Raw genomic sequence first — 19220 nt, 5'->3', positions numbered from 1 at the left:
AGATGTTACAGGAGAAGGCAGTGTGGCACTGTTCCACATGCCAAGGTTAGGAAGGCTGCTCCAAACCTTCGCTTGGGAAGTGCAGGGGAAAAAAGCCAGGTCCCTAAGATCAGTCACAAGTGTAGTGGGAGCTGCAGGCTCACTGCTGTGCTACAAATGACAGGAACTTCTCCCAGTCAGCCCTGTTACATCATTGATATACTCTCCCAGATTCCCATCCTTTATCACACCCACATCCTCCCAAAGCAACTGCTGACTCCTGTTTATACCTTCCATTACTGGATCTTCTGCTGTCCTGTTTTTGGTGACACACCTCTTCTGTGTTTGTGATAGAATTGCTCTGGTGACTCCCCTCTGGTCAGTAATACATGAAGCCACTATTTCCCAATTTACTATCTACCAGGTGTAGCAGTTTCTCACACCTTCACCTTGTTAGTGCCATCCTACCAGACAGCAGGCTCCATGGCTATTCCTTTCCCCTCGATACATGGAATGACTGGCAACTTCCCACACCTGATAAATGCATATGTGACCTGAGCATTATTTTAACATCAAGAATATTTCACAGTTCCTTGCATTGCTGTCTTACTGGTACAGCTATATATAGCCAGGGTAGGCTGTTTATTCACAACCCTTGCCAGAATATCGAGAAGTAGATGAAGAGCATGTAGTGGAAACTTGAAGTTGTACACTGCTTGCCTAGCCACATATCATTGTTGCATGACTGTGTAAGTAAGAGTGTTGACTAACAAAAAGAAACTGGAGCATTTCCCACTTGGATACATTAAAACATTTACACACAGGCCCACCCATCCAAGGATGGTCTCTGTGTGGGGGGTAAAATGGTGTAGCCATCTAATGGTAGACTGGTTTATCAGGCCTGGATGATGTTTGCTTGGTAACTGCATGTAACATTTTACAGAATATATGTACAAGCACAAATACCAGTTTTCTAAAGTAGAATCAAAGACTTTTAAATGCTAGGAAAACATGCACACAGTTACTAAAATGACTTTTTTTCCTACTGAGCACTAAAATACAGTGGTAATAGTGCTACAGGACAGAGCATGGCTTCATGCCATGCTGACCTTATGTTCTTTTTTGCTGTACAAGACTGACTCAGGTTTCATAGAACTGTAGAATCAACCAAGTTGGAAAAGATGTTTCCTTCCCAGTGGCAGTAACTTTGTCATTATCTTGTCTTCTGAGTAAAGGGTGGGGAGGGGGGAAGGAATCATCTGTTATCTTGATCCTCCACCCAGTTTGTAGTAACTTTAATAAGTAACCGTTGAAACATAAGTTCCTTGACTGAAAACACAGATGTGTATAAATAAGCACAAAGCCAGCCATCTGTGTAAGGCACTAACTCTAGCTGTTAAACCTGAAACCTCTTTGTAGAAAAGGTTTAGTTAAAATACAATGAAATACTTCATTAATTCACAGAGAATATTTCCAAAGTTAGATTTTCCTTTGACTGTTACCGCAAGAGCTGTAAGAATTCTGCTATGTGCTGTAAATAGCCGGGATAATAAGAAAATTGGGATGTGTTTAGAAGTTTACATGGTTAAGTCATCACTTAGACTCCCACCAAAAACAAAGGTTGTGATGGAAAGTCAACTGCACTTGAAATCCCCAAGCCTACCTAGACATCTTCCAAGTGTTTAACATCAGAGCAAGAGTAAGTACCTCGTACTCGACTTTCTTAAAATTACGTGTGTCTGCTAAAACAGGAGTCACCACATATCACTGAAAAAGCCCACTTTTTTATTGGAGACCATTTCCAAGATGCAAAATACCCCTTGTGTTCAACAGATTTTATACCAAAGCAAATGAGACTAAAAAAAGATCTTTAAACCCCCACCAAATGTCCTCAGTACAAGTTTCCTGTAAAAAGGTAACCTTTACCAATAACAACACAAAGTTGGTTACAAAACTTCAGTTTCTAGCAAGACCAATCCTGCAAGAGAACACCCCTCAAGGATGCAAAAGAGTTATATACAGACAGTGAGAGAGCCGCAAAAGTGTTCTCCTTGCTGAACAAATACATTTGCAAAGAAATCATTCCTCAGTGGCAATACGTGGCGCATGTATTAGCATCTTTTCAGTGTATTGGTGGGAAATAAATTCAACTGTTACCATGCTGTCAATGTATGCAAAGAAAAATCAAGTGTTCCTCTCAGTACCAAACGGGTAATATTCAGGGAATTCATGAATAATTTTTAGTGCTTCATCGTATAGTTCCAGATCTGAAAGAAGGCAAAGAAAATTGTTGTGATGCGTAAGCTAAATTCCCCACAAGCAAATGAGAGCATTAAAGCTCTGCTTATTTCAGAACACTCTAGCTAAGTGTTCCCAGAGCCCATCATCCTCCCCAGTTTTCTCCAAGGCAGCAACCCTCCCATTGCTTGCTTTTTGGAAGGTTAGTTTTAGGTCTGCGAGCTGTACAATCACACAAGGTCCAGTGTAATGCAAGAACCACGTGGTCAGGAGTGAGAGAATAATCAGAATTATCTAGGCTGGCTCCCAACTTCAAGTCAGTCCCTAGTTTGACAGTAAAATGGTATATCTTGTGCAGGATTTTTCCCATGACACTCAACTTTCCCACATTTTACTGCACATCTGGCAGCTTGAAAGACCTTGTCCATAAGCAAAGATAAACAAGGTTTCCCTTTTTACTTACAGAATCATAGAATAATTTGGGTTAGAAGGGACCTTGAAGCTTATCTAGTTCCAACCCCCCTGCCATGGGCAGGGGCACTTCCCACTAGATTTGGTTGCTCAAAGCCCCATCCAGCCTGGCCTTGAACACTGCCAGGGATGGGGCAGTGACAATTTCTCTGGGCAATCTGTTTGAGGGTCTCACCACTCTCATAAAAAGAGTTTCTTCCTAATGTCTAATCTAAATGTACCCTCTTTCAGTTTAAAACCATTCTCCCTTGTCCAGTCACTGCACGCCCTTGAAAAAGTTCCTCTTCAGCTTTCTTGTAGGCTCCCTTTAGGTACTAGAAGGCTGCTACCAGGTCTCACTGGAGCCTTCTCCAGGCTGAACAAGCCCAACTCTCTCAGCCTGTCTTACTTACTTATTCAAGAACTAAATACAAACTCAAAATGAACATCATAATGTATATTCTTACTTACCAAATGGACTTTTATCTTCTCTGAACTGGACATATGACATGCACATAATGGTTGCTTGATTTGTTACTCTTCCAACGACTTCAATGACTCCTGAGATCTCTTCATCTAGCTAGAAAACACAAAATATAAAATTAGTGTTACTAAATTAATTAGCTGCTGCCTCCAGTTCATAGCACTTAAGCTAGGAACTCTCCACAACTGATTGTTCAGTTTCTGTTCCCTATCAAACAGTACAGGACTACTGAACAGCCATGTCCCTCTCCCAAAAAAAAAAACCACAAAAACTTGAACCACTTATAGATTTAGCTTTTGTAACAGGCAACTCAGTACTGACACACACACACAAAAAATACAAAGAAGCATCAGAAGGAAGATAACAGTTTATAAGCATATAGAAGTGTTATTTAATCGCTGAAGAGAGACTGAAGAAGACAGCAGAATACAGTTTTTAATGCCCTGCATTTAAACCTGACAAAATTATAGAACTCTGTAAGAGGTAAGGAGGTATCATATACTGCAGAGAGCAGTTCCAGTATTCCAGATTCAAGAGGTATAATGGGAAATTATTTCTGAAGTAATCTGTCAGTGAGTGTTCAGAATACAAAGATACTGACAATACAAGCTTTTGGTTGAACAAGGAAAATAAAGAAAAAACCCAACAAAACAGCTAAAACTTTAACCTTGTTCCAAAACTGTATAGCTTAAAGATGTTTTCTTTCTTTTCTAAGATTCTAATTTTAAGAGTGTGGTACTATTTCAGTAATGTTCTTCCAATATCTAACACATACTTTTAGTTTTCTAGCAAATCTCCTGGCACCCAGCAATAGATTCCCTCTCCTCCCCACAATTTTGTATTTCTTTTTTTGAAAGGAGGAGTGACACATACATACAAAGGCATCTATTAAAGGGAAAAAGAAGTTAGAAAGCATCTTGGACATCAGAGTGTACCATGTGCAATTTCTCACGATTTCTCAGCCTTTAACAACTTATTCAGAGAAAATGATGTAAAGACCACACACATGCTCAGTTAAAGCATTTACCATCACAATGAAATGAATCTCTTAATTACAACGTTTGTTACAGGGACAAAAAAAAAACCGTAAAGACAATTATTCCTCTAGTAAGTGGTATGTGGTAACAAAGGAAGCAGTATTTTTCTGCAGTAGTTGCCAGCATATCTTATACCCACTGCATTAAGGATGCCTCAAGCTAACTATGAAGTTTACTGGAATGCCATGGCAAGTGTTACACAAGCATATAGAAACGTCAACTCAAAATACTCATGAGAAAACCATATTCTTGGGGTTTCTTGATTATCTTTACAAAATCTGCTAGGCATATAAAGGCAATAAGAAAAAGGGAGGAAAAAGCAAAATTAAAATAAAGCTAATACATGCAGTGGCATATATGACACTGCAAACAATGAACACAGTAAGACAAATTAGCAGACAGGGATGTGTCTGACAAGGAATGAGCTGTTGCTCTCAACATCAGCTGAAAACTGATGAAGACCAAGGTGGCTCCTGACATACTGCATGGAAGCTGGAAGATGTAAGAGGCAATGAAACAGGTGGAAAAGGCAGAAACCAGGCATTATTTTTTTTTCCTGACTAAAAACTCAATGCATGTTAAGGCTTGCACAGGTTTCAGAAGGGACAAAACCTCCGGGATCCACAAGAGGCAACATCAAGTACTTCCACGGCATTCCTGAACTTACAGGGTCGCTCAGCTCCACGGTCGTGTGTTTTCCGTTCCCATCCGACAGCACGAAGAGCTTCCCGGTCGGGTGTATCTAGAAGAGACACGAGGCCCGTGCTCTCAGAGGGCGGCGGGCTGCAAGCGTTACCGGTTCAGCCGCCCCAGCCGGACCGGCGCGGAGGGCCTCTTCCCGGAAGATCAGACCGTTACAACCGCCTGCCGCCCTACCCCCGGGCCTGCCCGCAGCCGCGGCCTCCCTCAGGACAGCGGCCGCTGCACCAGGCACGGCCACAGCGTCCCCTCGCAAGGCCCCAGGCGGGAGTGCACCCCGGGGCAAGGCCTTACCCCACCCCAACCGCCCCCGAGGGCAGCAGTGACCGCCAAGCAGACCCCGACCTTCTCGACGCGGCCCACGAAGCAGACGGGCTGGCCGATGAACTGCGCCAGGTGACTGGTGGCGATGCGGTGCCGCGGCACCTGGTGGACGTCGCCCATGGCCGCACAGCTACCTGCCCTTCGCGGGAGGAAGTGGCGTCGTTACCCTGGCAGCGCCAGGATTTTGGGAAGGGGGAGGAGGGGGATAGCGGCACGCCTTCCCTTTTGCCCGACGCGACCCGGAAGAGGTGGTGGAGGTTGGTGAGTGGCGGCGGTATGGGGTGGCGGGGCCGGGGGTGATGGTGTTGAGTGTCGCTGCTGTTTAACGGCCGTCCTCTTCCAGCCCTGACATTTAATCCTTTTCGCTTAAATTACCTCGCGTTTTCCCTCCCCTAAGGGCCGTCTTCCCTCTCCCTTTAGATACTGGATCCCCTCAGGTCACCGCTGCCGAAGCCAGGCCTTCCCAGCCCCGGTTTCTTAACCCCCGTTTGTTTTATAGGCCGTAGCTGATGTTCGAAACGTTGTGTGGTACGGCTGTGATACGCATGTGTTTCCACAGACACGAGTATAAAGTGGAAGACTAGGGAGCAGCTCTGCAGGAAGGGAAGTGGAGGTGCTGGTTGACAGCAGGGTCAGTGTGAATCAGCAATGTGTCCTGGCAGCCAGGGGGACTGGGTGCATCAAACACAGAATAATCAGCTGGTCAAAAGAGAATCTTATCCCACTGTATTCAGCACTGGTGCGGCCTCCCACTGTTCTGTGTGCAGGTCTGGGTCCCCCAGTTTAAGAAGGATGTGAAGGTACTTGGCTGCGTCCAACAGAGGGCAACAAAGCTGGAGACGGGGCTGGTAGACATGTCCTGTGAGGAGCGGCTGAGGGTACCGCGTTTGTCTAGTTCGGAGAAAAGGAGGCTGAGAGTTGACCTCGTTGCTCTCTACAGCTTCCTGAAACGGGGAAGTGGAGAGGGAGTGTTGATCTCCGTGGTATCCAGTAACAAGATGTGTGGGAATGGTTCAGAGCTGCACTAGGCGGGGTTTAGACTGGACATTAGGAAGCATTTCTTTACTGTGAGAGTGGTCAAACACTGGAACAGGCTGCCTAGAGAGGTGGTCAATGCCCTAAGCCTGTCAGTGCTTAAGACGCATTAGGACAGTGCCCTTAATAACATGCTTTAACTTTTGGTCAGCCTTGAAGTGGTCAGACAGTTGAAGCAGATGATTGTTGTAGGTCCCTTCCAACTGAACTGTTAATTTAATTCCTTTTCATTTCACCATTGAAAAGCTTATGCTTGATCCCCATGATATGGGAACTGATGAACGTAAGCCAGAGCTAGCATCTGGATGTGGCACTCTCACCACGTCTTGGCTTTTTCCGTGTGTTTTTCCCGTCTGTTGGTGGAGAGGTTCCTCCCAATTGCCCTTGTGACAAAGGCAGCTGATGGTATCCTGGGCTACATTAGACATAGTGTTGCCAGCAGGGGGAGGGAGGTGATTCTTCCCCACTACCTACCTCTGGTGAGGCCACATTTGGAGTGCTGGGTCCGGGTTTGAGTCCAAGGTTAGACATGGGCATACTAGAGCGAGTTCAGTGAAGGGCCACAGTGGTTAAGGGATTGGAGGATCTTACATATGAGGAAAGGCTGAGGGAGCTGAGACTGTTTAGCCTAGAGAAGAGAAGACTCGGGGGATCTTATAAACACATAAATACCAGATGGGAGGATGGAAAGGGGACAGAGCCAGGCTCTTTTCAGTGGTGCCCAGTGACAGAACCAGAGGCAATGGCTGGCCACAAACTGAAACACAGGTTTCCTCTGAGCATCAGGAAACATCCTTTTTACCTGTGAGAGTGACCAAGCACTGGCACAAGTCTCTGTCCTTGGCGATATTCAAAAGCTGTCTGGACATGGACGTAGGCAGCCAGCTCTAGGTGGCGCTGCTTGAGCAGGAGGTTGGACAAGATGACCTCCAGAGATGTCCCTTCCAACTTCAGCCATTCTGTGATTTCCTTTTTGTTTCCAGGACTGGTGTTCCAGGAAATAATTGAGAAAATCTAACTCTGCTCTGGCTTAAAAGGGCGATGCCAGCACTGTCTATGTGCTGTCTCTCTCTTCTAACCATCCACGGGTTAGTTCAGCTTGCTAACCAGCAGTTCAGCTTGGTAAGGGGCACAAAGTGGTTTTTGTTAATTGTGTGGGTTAGTGATGTGATGGCTCAGCAAACTGAATCAGATTGCCAAGGAAGCAAGCTACCACCCAAAGCTGTGCAGAATCAGCATGTGGCCAGGAAGGGGAGTGCTGTGGGGTTATATCTTCACTAGGGTGCAGCTGGTTGTTATCTCCTACGTGTCACTATGCCATTCACCTTTTCAGTAGTTTATTTGCAAGAGAATATCCTCATCTCCTTAGCATATCCTCAGAGATTCTAAAGGAGAGATCTCAAGAGTGCAACAGTTGGAGCAAGATTCAGCAGGTTGCTCCAAAGTAGCTTTTAGGGCTATTTGTCTTCTATGTTTGAAGGGTCAACTGTTAGAAAAACATCTTGAAGTTCTTACAAATATGTGTCTGTATCATACTTAGCAGCTGTTGAAGGTTTGCAGTTAAAAAGAACTGTATGCAGGGAAAGAAGTGGGTTTCAACCTATTGAATGTTATATGTAATAAGCACCGTGCTTTCTATTTCAGCATTTTCTATCTTCAGGGTTTTGAACGTTGACATTGGTTTGAGTACTGTTATTTCACTCCGGGCTTTGCCTTTGTCACCAGTGCTTTTATGGTCTGACTTGATTGTGGTTATGTTTCGGGGTTGGGTTTTTGGTTTGGGTTTTTTTTTGTGATTCAGCATCTTTAAGTGGTTTTATACTATAGTAATTTGGGTTGCATAGTTCTTGGTATTTCTGCTTCCCTTAAATTCTATGAAAACTTTAAAAATACTAACATTTTATGTAAGTAAAGAAGTCTTTGTTAGTGTTTTGTTATATGTGTATACCTCTTGTCTTTGTGTTTCTTATCATACTTACTTTCTGTTTTTAAGAAGCGCAAACTAAAGGAATATCACTAAAATTAATGCCAGTTAAAAGAAATTATATGTTGGTTTTTGGTTGTTTTTTTTTTTTTTACTTCTTCACATAGTAACTTACACTGGGGCAAAAGCTTTTAAACTGTGCTTTTGGTGTCACAGAGAAATAGTTGTGACACACATGTTCTTGACTCTTAAATTGATTGTTTTCATGTCATAAGCAGGGCTGCACAAGGCTGTAAATGTCTTGCTCTATTTATGGTTGATATTTTATTGATCAATCACGGGAGATGTTAATATGGAAGAGAATTGCTCTGATGCTCTGTTTTCTTCTTCTATAGATTATATAGCTTAAACTGCTAGATGTGAAGTTATTCTGGTCCTTTCTTTAAGGTCAGTTTTGTATTTTGTTTTGACCACATTTCATCATTTATGTAATTCCTGGCACTGCCACTGCAATTCTGCTTTGCTGTATTCCTGGGCATCACCTCCTTATCTTGTCTGCATCTTTGTTGTTTTTAACATTAAATTACCTTTCTCTTCCTGTCACTTGTGAACATGCAGGAAAAAGCCAAAAAGTAATGTTAAATATGCTAGGATCTTCATTGTATTGCAAATTTTTATTGGATGTAACGTATTGGTTTGGCTCAAAGGTCACCCATACTTCTTGTCAAAGGAGACTAACAAAATGCAGGAGGAATAAATTAACCCCTTTGTGCAGCTCTGTAACTCATCTTTGTCCAATCTCACTTATGTTCTTGAGCCTCACAGAAGACAAAATATTTTTTGCAGCCTCACAAAATTGCTATAGTTCACAGTTTATTACTTGCTAATGTCAGAAGTGGTGCCAAAAGCATTTTCCTTACCTATCAGTGATTGAGACTGGAGAAAGAAAAATTTGTGTTCACTTTTTGGTGAGGGGGAAACATGAGGAGAAGGGAATTGTATATTCCTACCAAGGGAGATTTTTATCTTTAGGCAGTGAATTCAATTTCAGGTCTCCTATAGAAATAAAATTAATCCCATCTGGCAGGGAAAAGTGCTGTGCTATATAGGAGAAATTACCACAGGAAAGTGGTACTATCTCTGAATGGTGGGTGTATTTTCTGTGATTTTGTGCTGACAGCTTTAAAAAAAAACCGTGTAACTAAGTGCTTTTTGTCTCCAGTTTGTGTGACCGTGCATCCAGGTCCACAAACTTCAAGTGTAATTTTTACTCTCAAATGAAATTTGTGTGGAAACTGGTTGTTCAGTTAGCTTTTGTTAACTGAAACCTCATCTTACCTACAAGTAGTAAAACTCCAGCCTGATTCTGCAAGTGCTTAAACTGTGTTCTTATCTTCAAGAGCATGAGTGTTTCCATTCAGCTCTGTGTTTCTTTGTTGGACAGGGGCTTTGTTCTGGTTTTAACATGTAACTCAAGAAATTTAGTGGTTGCATTTCCCGTTGCTGGAAAGATTTATGTTAACTTTTGAAGTACAACAGTTTATAAAATTCTTAAGAGAGAAAAATCACAAATGTCCCAGCATTTCCTTTAACTATGTCATACATGCTCTATATTTTGCTTCTGTACCCCCCTTTTATTTTGTTATGTTTTGTTAATACTGTGTTCATCAAAGGTATTGAAATACAGCAAGTAGTAGTTGGCAAGCTCCTTCCTTCACATTGCTTATGCAGACCCAAGATCTACAGGCATGTTTTGTTCCTAAGTGGTAAACAGTGAAAGTAAGAAACTACCTCACTAAGCACATTAGTCTTTTTAATATGTGGATTCCTTACCACCTCCCCAGTGTTCACACCACAAAATACCATGCATGCTGTTTTCTTACTGCTGGACCAGTGGTTTTAACAGCCTAAGAACTGAAGGCCCGAGCTTAGGAATACTTTTGTTAGCTTTGTTTTTCTGCTTCAAGCCAAAGGATATGTGGGGTGGGGTTTTCGTTTTGTTTTCTGTTTGAGAAATACTGCTGGCAGTGGAATTAAGGTAAAGCTACTTCAGAAACCAAAACCTACAAAGTAAAGATCAACTCACATGTATGTAGAGAAGATGAATTTTGTGGGTTTTAGAAAAAAGAAGGGATACTCAGGCTGCCTTCTGAAAATGAAAGGAAGAAAATGTAGCATGAGAAAGTGCTTGTGACATGAATTTGGCTAGCTCAAATTGTACTGATTGATAATTTACTCTGAATTGGAAGGCCTGATGTCCTTTAAGCAGTGAAGTTTAGGTATGATGGATATGCAGGGTTTAAAAGATGACAAATACATGGTTTCCTATATGACTCTTTTGTGTCATGTAGATACTGATTAAGATGCTTTTCTTTGTGCACGAATGCAGGGAAGGGGTGCTGTATATAATAGAGCTGCAAAGTGTACAATAATGCAGATCTCAAAGAGAAAAAAAATGAATGTGATTGGAACAACTGCAGTTCAGGCACCTGAAGTGGCTGACTGGAATCTGAGGCTTTACCAAAGCTGTCTGTGAGATTTTATACATCAAGTTGATTTTGCTTCTTGTTGTTGCACACTTAGGATGAAGGTAAAATTGCATTTTAAACTGTTCCACAGCCACCTCTCCTTCATACATCATTGGAGCAGAAACCTGACTCTTGAGCATTACAGCACAGGTTTTTACCACTTGAGCTATGGGACTGACAGCCTTAATTGGTAGCAGGAGAAGACTTATTCCCTGAGGGCTGAAAAAGGAATATGCTGCTGGCGCCATGTGTTGAGCCTGGGTGTGGGGGAAGGTAAGGAATAAATGAGATAATTAGGAGTTTCTACTGCATATTCTCCACAGAACTGGAAATATTGGTCTTTCACGTGGCAAGGTGAGGAAAAAGCAAAGGGAATAAGGTGTAGAAAAGTAACTTTTTTTTTTTTTTGTTACTACATAACTAGATTGGATAGTTTGTTCTGTTCTTGTGTACGTCAGTGTAGTTTTATTTGGTTGCTAGAAATTGCACTGTATCAGCATAAGCAAGCAGTAGCTGACCAGCCTGGGGGGGTATTCAGTCTTCAAGTCTCAGGTATCAGGCCACAGATCAGTTGTTGCTGCTTTTGCCATGTCCTGTTTATACACTGTTCCTGAAGGCCAGAGCTTACACTTCACATAGGACTTTCTGTGATCTGGAGTATGGAAGTGTTTGCTATTGCTTGTAATAGCTGCGTGTGAGGCAGTTTGTATCTCGTGAATGGTCAGTGCTGATTGTACAGTTAATTGCTACAGGTCACTGGCTAAGGCAAAAAAAGTCTTGCTTATGGTACCATGAATATTTGGGTGGGAAGTGAGGAATTCTGGTAAATAATTAATCCAGGATTTTTACTTGTCTTTTATTTTTTGTTAGTTTGTTTGTTTTATAAACCCAAATGCTACATGATAGCACTCTTCTCTTTTTCCCCACCTTCTAAAGATTCTTTGTTAAATTTAGAGTGAAACAACGTTGCTGAAACTTGACACTGTTTCAAATAACCACTCTTCTTTGAACTGCGCTCCTTTCCTGAGTTGTAGGTGTGCATTAGATGTTGCTACTGGTTTGGTAATCCTCCTTTAAATGTTGGTGTCTGTCGTAGCAGAATTCTGCTTTTCAAACTACTTCAAACATTAAATTACTCTATTCCACTTTTCCCAATTTCATATTGGTATTTTAGTAGAGAAGCTGTTCACACACCTTTCTTTAAACCTTCCTCTCTGCGTTTGGTGCACAGCATGTTTCAGCCAGACCACGGGCTGCGCCATAGGTTGGCATTGTCCCAGGTTCAGCCCTTGGAAGCTGAAGGCGAGTGTACCTTCAAGGGTTGACTGCTGCTGCAGTGCCTCTTTCCTTATCTCATTGTCCCAGAGCTCCAGATGGAGTTGCTGTTGTGGGAGGAGGCTGGGGAGTCTCATTGCTACATTCAGTAGTGCCAGTTAGGTAGGAAGTAGAAAGTAAGTGGTGGTACATTGGTATCCTGTCAATAAGCACAACCCGTGAATATGTGCCTTGTGTATTTGCTTTGTGTATTCACAAACATTTGTGTTTGTTGTTCTCCTGATTAAGATTTTTTTAATTTTTCTTGGAAGAAGAGAAACTTCCTTGAGTCTACATCTTAAAGTTCAGAATAATTAGAGAATTTGCTTATAAGAGTGTTTCATGTTTATGGGGTGGTTCATAGGAATTAATTTGTAAAAGCCACCTCAACTGTCTATCTTTTGGCTAACGTTTGTGAGAGTTTTAATATGAATTTGTGCTTTTTAAGCTATTCGTAACTGCTTCTATGTAACCTTCTGGTCTTGAGAGAGATGAGATACTGAGCATAATCTTTTGCAGTTTTATGGTTTTATTCCCCTGGTTTCCTGGTTTTGTTCTAACTGTTGTGAACTCGAGTTCTTAGGGGCTTTGGAAGACTCTTTTAGTGAATTACTGTTACAAAAAAATTGCAACATATGATTTTTTTGAAGCTTGTTTTAAGGGAATGAGGTGTAACTGTTACTCAAATACACACAAGTGTTAACCTGTCTCTACCATTGCAACCTGGAAAAATGAAAATAGATACTATGCTAATATATTAGGGGTGGGTGGGTTGGACTTTTTCATTGATGCAGAGATGTCCTGGTTTAAACCAGCCACAATTTCTACTTGAGATAAGAACAGTCCAGTAACTGAGGTGTAACACAAACCACTGCTGCTACCACCAACAATAATAGTGAAATAACAAGGGAAGAGAATACAATATCACCCACTGAAACAAGCATGACCAAGTAACTCCCGGTTACCTCCCCAGGCATCCCATGCTGTGGTATGGAATACCTCTTTGGTCAGTTTGGGTCAGGTGTCCTGTCCCTGCTTACTCCCGGCCTCCCCTCCTCCCTGGCAGAACATGAGGCTCAGAAAGTCCTTGGTCAGAGTAAACATCAGTATTATCAGCTCTGCTCCCAGGCTGAAAGTCAAAACACAGCGCTGCACCAGCTACTAAGAAGGAGAAAAATAACTGCTGCTGCTGAACCCAGGACAAGAGGCAATATTGAAAACGTACAGTGAAATTTGCCTCTTTCAATTATTCCTGTATTGCAAAGCTGCATTTTTTCATCGAATCATGTTTTTCGCTTTAAAGTTCAGAGGCATTAGAGCTGACTCTGATGTGAAAGTTTGCGTAACAAGATTCTGAAGTAGCAGAAAAATAAGGAAACATGCTAGATAAATGCTGAAGGGAATTGCTTTCTTTCATTTTCCTTTAGAAAGGTGGAAGGGTTTTTCTTTTCGTTTGTGTTTTTTGTTTGTTTTTAATGACTCCATTAATAATTTTTTAGAAAAGCCATTTATATTCTGCTCTCTTTTTGCCTATTGGAGTCAATTGCTACATCAACAAAGTGATCTGTCTGACATACAAGTGCCTGATATTTCAAATCTGGTAATAAATATTAAGCTGTAACACCATGTATGCAGTCTTGGGTGTGGTGTGACCTTCTTATGGTCAACTCTGTTATCTTACTTATATTTAACATGTTTTGTCTTCTTTTTAGGTAACAATTTAGAAGAAGGAAAAAAAAAAAAAGGAGGCTATGTTCAGCTTCTTCCGAAAAAGCCAGGATTCAAAGAAAATGACAGTGCCTGAGAGAGAAGCAGATGGATTTGTTATTGTGGGTAAGAGGTGCTTCTCTATAAAGTGATTCTTACCATCTTTTAAATATAAAAGTTTCTTTGAGGGGCATAGACCAAATAAAATGTTAAGAGAAGACATGATAAATATTTTTCAGAATTCTTACTCTCCCTGAAGAGGTTCATGTTCCTACTTTAGTCATTTGGTCAAAAAAGCCTAAGTTTCATTTACATAGGTACAAACTCTTATTAAAGAGCATTGAAAATGTATGTTCTTGTTTTCCTCTCATATTCTGAGCAAGGAGAATTTACGTCCTTATAAAACAAGAAAGCTCAAAGTTGAGGCTTCTAGCTTTATGATTAGACTTGTGGGAACAGAATATCTCATTGCAGTTGTTGAAGGTCTGTTTTTTTTTTCAGGTTCCTTCCTTTTAGTGTTACCCCCAAAGTCTTTTTTAATTACAAACCAAGAAGCATGTGTGTGTTCCTAGTCACATTGCAAATGTAGATAGATGTTCTGTATCCAAATCTGATTCTTGCTTAGTTTCATGAAAATTAGGTAGTTCAGGTTTTTTTGAAGTCTCTTTGTTATTCAGAAATCAATCTGAAACATACTCACCTATGAATTAGCTAAATTTGCAGCTTTAATCAAGCTTTTTTGCAGTCTTGTAGGATGGCTGAAGTGTGCAGAAGAATTTATTGTTGTCATGCTGTAACAGATTCTTTTTCCTCTTTGAAAATTTGTCCTTGTAAATCTGTCATCATTAATATTCAGCTTCTGCTGTTCTGATTTACTGACTTGTTCAGGAATATTACAGTGCTTATTTAAGAGTTACTTCTTGAGCATTTTCAAGGCATGAAAACCTCTAGGTTATAAAAACCTAACAATATGAGAGACTATTGGAACTCTTTCTGAGGAGAACTTACTTATGCTTTTTTGTAATAGTTTTCCATTTAAGCAAATCTGATTTCACATCCGCGACTGTTGTCATGTTTAATGGTTGCCTTTCACTAGATTTTGTTTATTTGTTGGTTTCAATGGCTACATCAAATCACTCCAGCACTTGCATCGTGGAAGGGTCAGAGGAGACACATCGTTGCCCTAAAAGAGTCTGGAGACCATTTAGAGTTTCATATGCTCTAATAGGGAGATCTGCACCCAAATGCCAAACATTGCTTATGTCCCACAGTTGCTGGTCCTGTTTTTGCATTCAATTTAGCTTCTTCACTTTTTCCTGAAATGCTGTCAGTGACTACTTAAACTTTGTTCATGTGAATTCATATTAAATCAACCTGTTAAATGTAAACTTAAGAACTGTTAGTTTTACTTCAATCATCTCTTATTTTATTTCAATTTATTATTAATTTTTTCTCATATGGAAGTTAATTAGCAAACTGCAAGGAAATGGACTGTAATTTCATCTTAACTGACTTCTACTGAGCAGAAGAATTGCCATCAATCTTGTCAGTGGAGCACATCAGCATCTTGCTAGATGAATGTAGTTGCAGAATTATAGGTCAGCACTTACACAGATACTTATCTAGAAGGTTTTTTTTTTTGTCTAGGAATAGTGGCAGTCCAAAAAACCAGCAACAGACCACAACACCTAGCTATTCTGCTAGTTACTTTTTTTATTACTCAGATGGGAGGTTCTGAGGCTTCTTAGGTGTAAAAAATTCTAGAATACCAGTACTAAATGTCTTTAACAGATCTGAGTAGAATTATAGGACCATTAGTGTGAATACTGCTGTAGGCAGTGAACAATCTTGAAGGGATTGCAAATTTCATTACTTATGTTTTAAGTTGGTTCCCAAACCCAGTCTTTCATTCAAAGCACATAAGAGCACTGATATTGTGCAGACATGGGAAGAAATGCTTTGCTTTCTTTTGCTAGAGAAAGAGGAGGAAAAATTACATCCTCAGGGGATGATTGTGCCTGATTTCCACTGTTGTGGTCAAGAGAGCTTGTTTGTTACAAATCGCTTGCAAGATTTTTCACACCATATGCCTGATATGGGCAGTCAGGAATCTTATTGGAAGTCTGAATGAGATTTATCAGAAAGGATCAGATGCCATGTCCATTAAAGTATGAAAGAAGGTTACTCCTTTCAGTAATGGAGTGAGAGTACTGAGCATCACTATTAAAAGTAGGTAATTAAGTCTGATTTTCCCAACAATATTTAATCATTTAAATCTCTTTCTGTATCATCTGGTATTTAAAAAAGAAGGAAAAATGTTCAACACTTTATTGAGAAATAAATCAGAAATATCACCCTGTCAGACCTTGAGGGTCTTTTTTTTTGTTTTCTATTTTTCTTGTCATAACTCCTCGAAGTCCTGTTATATATTTCTGTATTTTAAATCTACCTTTTCTTGTAGAATATCAATGCGTTTAGAATTTTAGTATCTGAATGCCTGTTCTTTGACTAGAAAGATGACTCATAAAAACACTGGCAGCAACAAAAACAACTTTGCAGCATGGTAGCTGAAATTCTCTTCTTTAGCTTTTGGGCAAATAATGCATGTGTGGGAGTCAAGAAAAAGAATTTGTAATTCACTTTCTACTAAATAAATATAAAATGTAATTTCCTACCAGGGACTAAAGCATTTTTATGTCTAGCTGCAAGTTCACTTATTTTCCAGATATTCCAGGTCATCTCATCTGTTCATAAAGCTGTAAAAGTGGTCCTTGTTCTGTAGCAAGCTGAACTGTTATTCTGGAAAGGGAAAAGAGGCTTATGAAATATGCACAATGCATGCGATTGGCTTGCTTCTCAGTTGGAGAAATATGAAAAATGTTTGCCTGATCATCATGAATTCATTTTAAAGTTAACGTTCTGATTGCTAGTATTCAGAAAACAAGAAAGTTTTTTGTTAGCTAGATGAACTCGAAGAGTAGTAGTTCTTAAGGGTATTTTCATGTTTTGTGGCTTTTGTAATATAAAATAAGTTCTAGCCTACCATCCATTCCTACTGTTGCTTGTCACAGAGAAAAAGGCCACAGAGAAAAAGGCTAGCATTTTGGTTTGGCACACAGCTAAAAACCTCACATCATATCTCAAAGGTGCATGCTTCTGGTAATCTCAATCTCTGTCTAAGGCTGGGAATTGAAAAACTGAGACAGCAGTGCTGCTTCACATGTGTATTTGGTCAGAAGAAGGTCAGAAACTCTGCAAACAGTCATGTAGTGCTGATGGTTCCACTGAGATGGGTGGTGAGTGGATTTTGCTTGAACAAAACCAAAATATTGTAGAATCATAGAATGGTTTTGGTTGGAGGGGACCTTTAAAAATCATCTAATCAAATCTGCCTGCCAGAGGCAGGGTCATCTTTCACTGTATCATGTTGTTCAGCATGACGTCCAACATGACTTTGAACACAACTTCTCTGGGCAGCCTGTTTCAATGTCTCATAGAACCAGCTAGGTTGGAAAAGACCTTTAAGATCATCAAGTCCGACTTTTACCCCAGGACTGCCAATTCTGGGATAAGTGATTTTTTTTTTTTTTTTAACAATGGAAGGAGGTTGTAGGGTGGGGATCAGCCCCTTCTCCCAAATAACAAATGATAGGACAAGAAGAAATGGCCTCAGGCTGCATCAGGGGAGGCTTAGATTGGCTATTAGGGAAAAATTCTTCACTGAAAAGGTAGTTAGGCATTGGACCAGGCTTCCCAGGGAAGTGGGGGAATCGCTGTCTCTGGAAGTGTTCACAAAACGTGCAGATGAGGCCCTTAGTGACATAGTTTAGTGGTGGACTTGGCAGTGCTGGTGTAATGGTTGTACTTGATGATCTTAAAGGTCTTTTCCAATGTAGCTGATTCCATGATTCTATGAACTTGTGATTTAATGACCAGTCTGTTTCATGGATCTGAGTTGGATTTTGTTTTGTTTTCTCTATGGCTTGTAGAAGCAGCTCAGTTGTTCATGCTGATAAACTTGATTTGTAAATGTATTTAACTTCTGTTTCTTCCTTGAATTTAGGACAGCTTCCTGTTTCATTTTTTTAGATGTAAATTAACATGGATTTTCAATACTGACCAATGGCTGTTATTTCAGAGCTCTGCTCTCAGCCTCTAACAGGTGGGAGCACTGACTTATAGGGAGCACTTAACTGTCACCTGAAAGTTGTTTTCTGAGATTCAGCAATTTTGCAGAGTTTTTCAAAGTTTCTGGAGGAAGTACGCAAGGCAAAATGGATAGGCGCAGGATTGTCGTCAGAGTGGAGTGACTGTCACAGATAGAGGGAGGCTGTGGCTGTGGTAACAAGGGTTCTCAGGAATTTGATTATGAAGATACATTCCTGCTCTGTAAGCCTCCCTTGTCCCCACTGTGCATTCCTAGATCCTTGGGGGCCATCTAGAACTAGTAAACAAATTTTGGATTAACATCTATATGTTATGCTTCTCAGTATTAGAGGAAGCATGATTTTTGCCTATTACGTTTCCTCTCAAAAGAACATAAATAGTCATAGACATAAGAAATAAAGTATTTTGACATAAGAAGTATTTTGAAATCTCTTTCCAATAAGAACTTATGGTATTTAGAGAGTCTTGTATCTATCAAATTGAACAATGTGTACCTTCTGTTTCAATGCTTATGTCTGAAGAGAAGGAGCTCTAGAGAGCTGATGTGGTCAGCCTTGCACCAACATCTAAAACCTCACAGAAAAGGAGGTGAGTGGGAACTGCTGATTTTCATCCTGAGAGGTAGAATACAGTTTAGGGCAAATATTTCTTTCTTATTAAGTAAGTAGAAGCAAACCTGGTACTAGATGAAAGTTCAGGATATATATTTTTTTTTTTTTTGCAAGAAGCAAGGTGTAGAATTCATCACTACCACATGCTTGGACAAAATTGCGGAGATAATGGGATGCAGCAAAAGTAGCCAGTGAGTTTGATAAATTATGACAGATGATAGCAAATATTCTTATCTTAAAATTTTGGTGGTCAGGTATGACTTTTTTTTTTTTTTTTTATCTCTGCAAGACATTTGAACTTAGGTTTTATCTTAAGTGAGGTCCTTGAACCTTCCTCTGACGTGTTCGGTCTATATATTACTGAATTCAGTATTGTAATTCCTTCATATGGGATCATCCTCATCTGTAGGCAGAAGTATCCTCACTCAGCTGTGAGACTGTGAAAAGTATGATTTACAGTCAACTGAATGCTTCCCTTTGTTAACTGCAGTGGTAGTGCAAAAGAACATCCTTAAAAAATTTCCAAGTCTTCTGTAATGAAGATGTAAAAAAGTAAAATGATCAACACAAATCAGTCTTCAGTTCTGGAAATCTTTACTATTTTTGTGAAGACCAATTTCACATATACTTGTTCTCCTTCAACTTCTCATTTCTGGTTTGCCAGAATAAATTTTGATTTTATTCTGCATGCAGATAGTTTCGGGGTACTTTTTATTGTAGAAG

The 19220-nt window shown here is 40.4% G+C and overlaps 2 protein-coding genes across 3 annotated transcripts in view; one reads left to right on the top strand and one right to left on the bottom strand.

Moving 5' to 3' along the window:
- Window positions 1-1741: 1741 nt before the first annotated feature.
- RPA3 (replication protein A3) lies at window positions 1742-5399 on the bottom strand. Its single transcript, XM_057432536.1, has 4 exons — window positions 5233-5399; window positions 4856-4930; window positions 3139-3247; window positions 1742-2246 (listed from the first exon to the last, which is right to left on the bottom strand). Exons 1-4 carry the CDS (start codon window positions 5329-5331, stop codon window positions 2164-2166), a joined length of 366 nt encoding a protein of 121 aa, XP_057288519.1. The 5' UTR covers window positions 5332-5399; the 3' UTR covers window positions 1742-2163.
- The window catches only part of UMAD1 (UBAP1-MVB12-associated (UMA) domain containing 1), an 82358-nt gene continuing 68492 nt past the window's right edge, over window positions 5355-19220 (top strand). Inside the window, exons 1-2 of one of the 2 annotated variants that reach the window (XM_057432535.1) lie at window positions 5355-5468; window positions 13725-13845. In XM_057432535.1, the coding sequence (XP_057288518.1) occupies window positions 13764-13845 (82 nt within the window). In that variant the 5' untranslated portion in view covers window positions 5355-5468; window positions 13725-13763. Of the gene's footprint in view, window positions 5473-13724; window positions 13846-19220 lie in introns of both variants that reach the window. The other variant, XM_057432534.1, reaches the window with a different exon arrangement.

The sequence above is a fragment of the Pezoporus wallicus genome, unplaced genomic scaffold (assembly GCF_028554395.1).
Source record: "Pezoporus wallicus isolate ANWC-B61680 ecotype Strahan unplaced genomic scaffold, APGP_CSIRO_Pwel_v1 scaffold_2584, whole genome shotgun sequence".
Taxonomy (NCBI): Eukaryota; Metazoa; Chordata; class Aves; order Psittaciformes; family Psittacidae; genus Pezoporus; species Pezoporus wallicus.
This window is presented reverse-complemented; position numbering and strand designations above follow the sequence as displayed.

Excerpts from the sequence above, each read along its gene's own strand:
- RPA3 (XM_057432536.1), bottom strand. The coding sequence starts at position 5,331 with ATGGGCGACGTCCACCAGGTGCCGCGGCACCGCATCGCCACCAGTCAC. Across the intron at positions 4,931-5,232 it reads TCGTGGGCCGCGTCGAGAAG|ATACACCCGACCGGGAAGCT; the intron begins GTCGGGGTCTGC and ends TGTCTCTTCTAG. Across the intron at positions 3,248-4,855 it reads CCGTGGAGCTGAGCGACCCT|CTAGATGAAGAGATCTCAGG; the intron begins GTAAGTTCAGGA and ends TGTGTTTTCTAG.